A 9,084-nucleotide genomic window follows, 5' to 3' on the forward strand; every position below is an offset into this window, starting at 1 on the left:
TCATTGACATAACGAAACATAAAAACGAAGGCATTGATGTTGCCATTGTTGTGCTCTTATTGATTTACTATTTGAATAAAATCGGTTATTTATTGATGTATTAATTGGTCGTCGATAGATGGCGACATTTTCCGATACACTTTTTATAGAGCGTCACCCGATGCTTAATTATTGTATATTTTTCAAATGTTCTGATATAATTTGGTGAATGAAGTAGAGGAGCATAGAGGAACGTGAAACGTGTGTTTGACATTGCTCATGATGACTTTGCTCATGACGTGTGTGAGGACGGAGTCTCGCCCATGTTTAACCATCACTGTCCCCGCCCAGTGCCAGAGGTTCAAATTCAAGTCCGCAGCAGCACCAGCGTCAACAACATTCCTCGGAAGACGTCGCCCGAGCTACAAAAACACAACTTTGAACAACGTGGTGACATCCGTACCTCGCTATGGATGCCATTCGGTCAGCGGGGAGAGCCATTATCCGAAGCCCAAGCATGGCGAAACAATCGTGGAGCGCCGGTAGACACAAAAGTAAGACATTTTAGAGAACATATCCAAACATGTTTTTAGGGGGCTATGTGTTTCACGTTGAAAGTCAAAAATACACTTGGGTCGTCTCGATGCTCATTATTGCATTAGTTTCATTTTACTTGTGGAAGAGACGTGACATCGCTGTTTAACTAGTCAACCCCTTTTCCATGGACGAAGTTCACCGGTGCAAGTCAATCGATGATCACAACCTCCATGCCTTCTGTTTGTTTGGCAAGTGCGTCTGCTTGACGTGTGCGAAGTTAGCGCGTATGTTCTGTTTTGGATTTGCAGAACATTCGACAAACACTCGGTTTCAGAGGTCGGATGCCTGCGGTCTGGCTGACATTGCAGTTGTTCACACAGACATCCACACGCTTATTCTATAGCTTTGTAGGATTCCAAGGCTCTCGGCCAGCCCTGAATAACTTAATCTGGCTTGATCCTTTCCTAGTGGCAGAGAAAGCATGATGAGAGCTACTCTATTTAACCACGACGACAGTCAAGGCATGCCACAGGTCAGTCAGTGAATGGCTTCGATAGTTTCAGCTTTAAAGAGTTCATCCATTTCAATGCCGCCATTAAACCAATTAAACCTTGCATCCCATTGGGAACATTATCTGAATGACCCTAAAGGCCTGTTAACTGACGCTAACAAAGTGCTCCAATGTCAAGTAAAGCAAACATGTTATGTACGCTGTTCTGACGCATGTCTGTTCAGTTTGCAGTTAATAACAAATGCTATCCCAATATTTCGACTGCTTTACTTCCCTGAAGCGTCATATCTGTGAAGCGACGTCTACTCTCAATTTTTTTTTTTTTTTTTTTTGAATTTCCTTGTAGAGCTCGACACACAGACTGCTCCATTTAGTGTCCACTACTCCAGACTCTTAAAAGACCTGGGCAGAGTTCAGTGTTGAGTCAAGACAAAGGATGAACAGTAACAACAGGGCACAAAGTGGGAAGTTGTGGAAACGGTTTGGCCCTGGGTTGGTCTCCATAGTGAATTGGTCTATGGTCCCAACTCCCAACACATACAGCCTCTTCCAAAGTTCACAACACATGCACACTCTTCACAACACATGCAGGCTCTTCCCAACACATGCAGGCTCTTCCCAACCCGTACTCCAGCCTCTTCCCAACCCGTACTCTAGCCTCTTCCTGACCCCGTACTCCAGCCTCTTCCCAACATGTGCTGTGCGATATTTCCCCACCTGTATGTGTTGGCCACCTATACCGAAACTATTTATAAATTGTTTTCTGACAGAAGATCCTGTAGCTCCATTCTACAAATTCCTCACCTCATTTCAACTGTTATCTCATCCCTTCCGCCTTCCATTTAGACTTTAAACTAACAGGTTTAAGTGTCATTGCACCTCTAGTTTACTTAGTGCGTGAGGTGGCTGTGTATGGTGGGGTTATCAGCTTCTGCTTAGACCCAGGCTACACAGGCAGCAGTACACGGTTTATCCACTCGCTCACGTGAAATTTACTGACTTTTGAACCCAAAGCCCAGTAGCAGGGTGAAGGGGGGGGGGGGGGGGGTGCTACCATGTTAGTCCAAGCCCACAAGGTCCTCCTGAATCCGGCCCAGTTTGGTGCTGTAAACCCATCTCTGGGGCCAGCGTTGAGTCTGTCCAGGGCTACTGATAAGGAGGTCTAGCATTGTTGTGGCTATTTTTTTTTTTCTTTTAAGTCTTCTGCAACACTGAACAACAGTCTTTAACTTTCTGCCGCCTCTAATCATTAGTTTGGTGTCATGACGGGAAGGTGTGTAGCATGGTTTTAGCTCAGTTGTCGTTTGGCAGAGGACTGCTTTTCAAGCTGATACTATTTTCTTATCGCAGTGTGATGTCAGAGTCAACTTGAATTATGTAGCACCTTTCAGACACAAGGCAGACTAAATGTGCTTCATATCAAGATATGTATTACAATAGAAGTGCAGGAATTTGTGAATTGGTGTAATGTGTTCAGATTTGTAAGTCACTACTTACTTATTACTTACTTAGTTAGAACTCTAGTAGCTGCATTCTGAACAAGCTGTACTTGCCTAAGAGCCTTTTATTTGAAGGTCTGCAAAGTAAGGAAGGCATTGGCAAGTATTTCCAACTATTGTTTAGACATGAGTCCTCATTGTCTTGCGTTTTGAAATAGGGCGATTCGGCTGTTAATTTAGATCAGAATCTTAAATAATGCCATTAATCATGGTTTGGTTTTTAAGGAGAGGGACGGAAGGTGTAGGCTAACTTTCAGTCTCATCTTTGACCCCGAAAACAATTCTCAATGTTGTGCTTTTTTAGTTCCAGGAATTTCTGGCACATCCAGTCGTTGACCTGCTCAATTTACTGGCTCAGCAGAACTATAGGACGATATAGATCGTGCTATAGAACGATCTGCAGGGCTTTCACCATAAAGCCCTGTTTGTGATAGGGCTGTAATGTTTTGTGTGTCGTCCGCATAACAATGGTAAGCAATGTTGTTATTTTGCATGATTAAGCCTAGTGGGTAGGTTGAATTACAGCAACAAATTAAAAGTAATACCTTAATATCCTTTAACCAATTTAGACGTATTATCATAAATCTGCCAAACTCTACCTGCACGGTTTTAATAAAGCTATATTTAATTTTAATTCCAGCCATTCCACATCTCTATGTACAATTTTTTTTTTTTCTCTTTATCAGTTGTTGTATATTTGATGTATTTGCATTGTATATTGTGTATATATTGTTGTTTTTGCTGACTCGACATCATTGCAAATGAGGGTCACCCCTCAATTGATCTTTTGAGTATAAATAAAGGTTAAATGAAATGAATTACGATGAACCTTGAACCTTGAACCTTGGGGGACTCCACACATCACATTAGCTGGTACAGATGTATAGTTTCCAATGGAGACAAAGTTTCTTTCTTGTAGATATGACCTGAACCGCTTCAAAACTGCCAGGAAGAGCAACGCAATTTGCCCATCGACCCAACAGTATTGAGTGGTCAACCGTGTAGACTGCAGGTTATCTGAGGTGTGATTAACCGCTTTGTTTTCCTCATTTTCATTCCATCGTTGGTTACTTTGTTGTTTGACTGGAAATATTGACTCTGCTGGGCGGTCCGAGATACTCTAATGTTGCAGTTATGTTTCCACACTGCTGATGCCTGCAGAGATTCCTCAAACTGTCGGGTGTGACCGAGGCTGTAGCGCTTAAATGATTAAAATATGTATCTTATTCATTAGATAATCAATTATTTTTAGTGCTTTTTATCTTGTGAAAACAGCAAACAATTGCTTCACATCTTTTTTTGCTTGCCCTGTCCCACCAAGAGCACATAACCGCGGTCTCTAACCTATGATGGGCCTCCCCCTCCCTCAGAGCTCCCAGAGAACTGGACCGACACACGGGAGACCATCCTGGGGGGCATGACCTTTAACCTCCGGCACCTGGGCATGACCCTGGTGGATCAGCCCAAGGGGGAGGAGCTGTCAGCCGCCGCTGTGAAGCGGATCGTCGTCATGGTGAGAGCAGACCCCATCATCATGATGATGACTCCAGTGGCATGACATAAGTCAGTTGTCCCTTGATCACGATGATTGATGATTTCTCATGGAAACGCAGCGAGTACAGACATGTCCATTTCTTCCTCCAGGCCAAAGCCAGTGGGAAGAAGCCTCCGAAGGTTTCCCTCAAGGTCTCCCCTCAGGGAATCGTCCTCCACGACAGACTCACCAGCCGCCTCCTAGACACCATCTCTATTTACAGGTGTGTGTGTGTGTGAGAAAGGCATTGATGGAGGAGTTTGGTGTGTAACCTACCTGACCTTTTAACCTTTGTGTGGCTCTTCTCCCTGGCTGGCGTTCTTCAGGATATCTTACTGCACAGCGGACAAGCTCCATGAGAAGGTGTTTGCCTACATCGCCCAGAACACACAGAACGGGACCCTGGAGTGTCACGCTTACCTGTGCTCCAAGAGGAAAGAGGTGAGGCAGCGGGGCTGAGTTTGTTGATTTCAGGGCTACGGATACTGATCATGTTTGGTGGTGAATGCAAGTGATGCTGCTAAAGCCCACAACTTTTCGAAAGGTGTACTGTTGAAACTAGCCTGGACTTAACCTGAGACCTATGGATATCATTGAGGGTGGTCCATTTGGGGTCTTTTTTCGCAGGAGGAATTGCAGTGGTGTAGCCCATAACATTATTGATGGGTCTGTTTGATTTAGGTATGGTATTTCACCAATAACGACCCACCAGGTCAACTGAATATACATTGACCATGCTGGTGCTATGGAAAAACAAACGGACCTAGGGAGATATATGATGAGAAACTTTGGATGCCAATTAGGACACTAGGCTTGTGCTAGTAGGCTCCAGTGGTGGAAATGTACTTGAACTTGAAAAAACTTGAAGTAGAAATGACTGTAATGAACCTATAGGGCGTCTTAGTTGTTGTGTTTAGTACTGATTTAATCATTGTTTAGCATTAGTCATTGTTTAGCATTGTCATTATGGGAAGACATTCATGTGTTTTTAAACTGCCATAGTGTTTCTCATGCGAGACATGGCAAAACAAAGTTTGAGTCCTCTTAAAATAGCAAATGCATGAAGCCCAATTTGTTGAAATGCTGCTGTAAAGTCTGTGTCTGTGTCTAGGCCCAGGCAGTGACCCTCACCGTAGCCCAGGCGTTTAAGCTAGCTTTCGAGCTCTGGCAAGTGGCCAAAGAAGGTAGGCCACCCAATGTTATTGTCGCCCTCCATCACTCGCACATCCCCGGCACCTTGCAATGTGCGTGTGCACACAAACATGCACATTCCTGCTGACAACATTGGGAAAACTGAGACAAAGTTTGCGGTGTGTGTGTGTCGCAGAGAAGGAACAGAGGGTGAAGTCGGGTTCGGAAGGGGAGGACAGCAACAGTTCCCAGTCTCAGAGATCAAGCAGTGTGGGCAGCCTGAAAGACAACACAGGTAACGCACACAATAACTGGTTATGGTTCTAGAGGTCATCTTAGCCATTTTCTACACTTCTATCCAGAGCGTCTCGCAGTCAATGTCATGCACCCTAACACCTAGACCCCCTCGCCCCCGCATGTCGGCCAGACGTTCCTACAGAGAAGCTTCTGGACTTTGGGGAGCGTGCTGCAGAGGATAACCACGGGCCCCTGGAGAAGGACAACAACAACGGCGGGCCTGCCCCGGTGGGTAGATGTTTCAGGATGTGACGCGTGTCCGAGTGCAGCAGGATGTTGACATAACATGGGAAGGAATGGACGTGTGTTTTTATTAGTGTCCCTACGGTGTTCTTTAGACGTGCTCATCAGTGGTTGGAATGTTGCGCCCGCCCACACGCACGACCTCACGATGGCATCTACTGCTGGCAGAGGGGGGAAAAGTCAACCGCAATTTAGTGAAGTGGTCTCTCAAGACGCTGTTTTGGATGAGGCCAACCTTTTTTTGACACAGTGTTTATTTTTTATTTTTCTCCAGGAAATGGGGGAGGATTTGGATGAGGCGTTCTCGAGGTGAGTGAGGGCAGGCCATTCATTTTTGCTCCCAACAAAGCAAAATTGTCTCCATGACTGAATTGCTCAATTCACATTTTCCCTCTGGTGATTTTATTTTTTTTTTTTTAACACAATGTTGGCACGTAGTGACTTTTCTGATGCACTTGAGCATACTAAAAAGTAAAACACAGGATGGGACGAATCAGCCATCCATCCTCAGAATGAAGTAAAGTGGAGTGATCATTAAAACTAAGTGGAAAGGGAGACGGGTCAGCATGGGGTACTACTCGGCACAGCCCGCTTGCTCTTTGCGGTAATCAGTCCACTGTGTGTTTGTGTCTCTAGCCGTGCTCTGGATAGCTATGGTTCCTCTCCAGGTAATGCCCAGTACTTGGCCTCCTTAACCCCTAGCAGCCGTCTCTCTCGCTAACATAAACCTACAGTCCTCCCCACTCACCACTCCACCCTAACCACGTAGTAAAGTAGTCCACTTTGGCTTGCTCTCAATACTCTGAAATGTTAATATTTCCTCAATTGTTCATTCTCCATAAGTTTAAGGAATGAAAAGTGAGTTTTTGATTATTGGCCTCAAGTCAAAGAGAATATCTGCCTCATTCCATCCAATAGCAAACCCATTTATTCTTTGTGGTACAGGGGGGTACATCGAACTCTGTCATTTCCTCCCCCACAATATGTGACCTCCCCATGTAGAAAACGTTGCGCACTAATCCTGGCGACGTGTGGCCTCACGTGCGCTGCGTCATAACTCCGCAATCCAGCGTTATCCCCCAGACGGAAGAATGTGGTCTGAACTCAAAGGGATTCCTGTATACGCGCTCCAGGCTCTGCTGAGCTGTTATACTTTGTGGATACGATGCAGCACCTAAAAGGTTTAGTTTTCTGCCTTTTTTACAGTTAGCACGTCGAGGCAGAAAATGCCAGCGACTAGGCCGAGCCGGCAGCTCCTCTCACACTCCCAGCGTTTTCCATCTCCTACCATTTTTATTTTTTATTGAACTAGAATTCCGGATGTTATTCATGTCGTCTCACATTGTGGTCCTCCTCTCCTTCCGTCCCCCCCGTCCCCCCCCACCTCCCTTTTAGACTGGCAGTGTCTCGTACTAACCCCCAGGTCTTGGACGTTGGGGTGACGCCCCAGGATTGGCTGCTGGAGCCCGACTGGGACGTCGCCGGCGGGGACGACGCCTGCGGCACCAGCCCCCCCGTGGAGACCCTGCTCAGCTTCTGAGGGCCCCCAGCAGCAGGTGGCGGGTGGCGGGTGGCGGGGACGGGTCGGGGTGTTCAGCACCGACTCATAGAACCGTGTTCCCTTGTCTTTATCAACCTTCTCATTAATCAACGAGTTGTGACCAGTGATTTGTCCTTGCTGAGACACGGAGAAATGCTTACCCTCTCTAGCACGCACGCACACCCACGCACATACACGTTTACCACCAAAAAAGTCTATTTTCCATTTGATTCTTGTATCAACTAAATGATGTCTTAATAGTATCTGAATCAGTGTTATTTTTGATATACATGTAAATACCCTTAATTTCGTAGATATATTTGTTTTGTATTCTTGTAAAAAAAATGATGTACTTAAAAGATGCCTTTATTACTAACACCAGCACACCAGCCCGAGTTTCAATGCAGTTCAAGATTCATTGGTTTCTAACGACATGGACATTTTGTTAATGGCCTTGGTCCATCATTAGAATTCAGTATTTTTTGTAACGCATGGTAAAATACATTCATGTTAAAAAATATGGCCTCCTTCGTGAGGATATACATGACGTGATGCTTAATCTTGACATTTGCACACATTGCCTTCTTTAATTAGGCTGTTTTTAGTTTTGGATGAATCCCAGCAGCCTTCAGACCCTCCACAGATTAACTTTGAATGTTATACTTTATTACTGCAAATAAAATTATTATGATTAAGATGTTGATCGTTATGGTTATTTATAATTTTTGGCTTTACATTCAGTGGATACTTATGTCAAAAGTCACATGCAGTCAATTTGGTCACAACACTTCAGCCTTTACATTTACTGTCCCCACTTTACTGATTTACAGTTGATAATGCTGAGGTGGTGGAGCGGGTTGACTTGTATCCGGAAGGTTGCTAGTTCGATCTCCGGCTCCTCCTAGCTGATTGTCGCGGGGTCCCTGAGCAAGACGTCTTACTCTAACTGCTACTGACGAGTTGGCTGTCGCCTTGCATGGTTGACTCCCATGCCCTGACTAAATAATGACTGACTACCCTTAATTCAAATCTATACTCTTTAAGCCTTTATCACAGAGGGGGGGGGATGGGTGTAGCTCACAAAGTTAATTGAGGGTCTGTAAGCATGACTAGGCCCATAATTAAGGTTAACACATACCTATGTTCACCCCTATGGTTCACCCTAGTCTAGACTCTAGATGTACGTGTTGATCACCACCAGGGGGCACCGTCCTACCACCGGAGATCTGCTTCTCGTGGGGAAGATGCCTGAAGATGGCTACTGCCTTACCTTCGTGGGTTGCTATGGCAACATGGCTTCAGATATGTATTTCCTTCAACGGCTTTGAACGCATCCAACCATACCAGGCCATCATGTAGGGAGGTGTGAGGGAACTTTATATAACCGCATTCACCGGCAACATCACACAAATGGCGTAAGCCAATGGTCGATCGTGTCTGTACATCAATCAGTAAACCCCTGTCCAGGTGATGTTTTTGGAGAGTGCAGTTTTGTAGCTGTAATGACTCGATAAATATGGCTTTTTATCTACAGTGTTTTGCATTTTCTATTAGTGCTCTCCTATACTGACAGTGATATACTGTTTCACCTTCATTCTTGACATATGTACTTATTGTAAGTCGCTTTGGATAAAAGCCTCTTCTTAATGCCCTAAATGTAAGTATATATGTCTAAACAATGGTTGATGCGTACCTAATATCCTCTGAGGCGTCTCAGCTCGGCTCCATCAAAGGTATGCTGTTTTAACCGGAATAAAAGACCCTTGTGTTCACTCCCAGGGAGTCTGGGGAGGGACGGGGCCACAACAGACAT

General features: G+C 45.0%; 1 protein-coding gene across 1 annotated transcript; it reads left to right on the forward strand.

Moving 5' to 3' along the window:
- Nucleotides 1-356: 356 nt before the first annotated feature.
- Nucleotides 357-7,960, forward strand: LOC311365059 (low density lipoprotein receptor adapter protein 1-B-like). The gene is made up of 9 exons (XM_084484578.1): nucleotides 357-533; nucleotides 3,897-4,039; nucleotides 4,171-4,283; nucleotides 4,387-4,501; nucleotides 5,172-5,244; nucleotides 5,388-5,486; nucleotides 5,619-5,716; nucleotides 6,006-6,040; nucleotides 7,127-7,960. Exons 1-9 carry the CDS (start codon nucleotides 449-451, stop codon nucleotides 7,269-7,271), a joined length of 906 nt encoding a protein of 301 aa, XP_084340704.1. The 5' UTR covers nucleotides 357-448; the 3' UTR covers nucleotides 7,272-7,960.
- The last annotated feature ends 1,124 nt before the right edge of the window (nucleotides 7,961-9,084 follow it).

Source organism: Micromesistius poutassou, assembly GCF_964030765.1.
Source record: "Micromesistius poutassou genome assembly, chromosome: 20".
Classification (NCBI taxonomy): Eukaryota; Metazoa; Chordata; class Actinopteri; order Gadiformes; family Gadidae; genus Micromesistius; species Micromesistius poutassou.

Bases quoted from the DNA above. Each gene is read 5' to 3' on its own strand.
- LOC311365059 (XM_084484578.1), top strand. From the start codon at position 449: ATGGATGCCATTCGGTCAGCGGGGAGAGCCATTATCCGAAGCCCAAGC. The intron at 5,487-5,618 runs GTAACGCACACA...CATGTCGGCCAG, and splicing joins CAGCCTGAAAGACAACACAG to ACGTTCCTACAGAGAAGCTT. The intron at 5,717-6,005 runs GTGGGTAGATGT...ATTTTTCTCCAG, and splicing joins ACAACGGCGGGCCTGCCCCG to GAAATGGGGGAGGATTTGGA.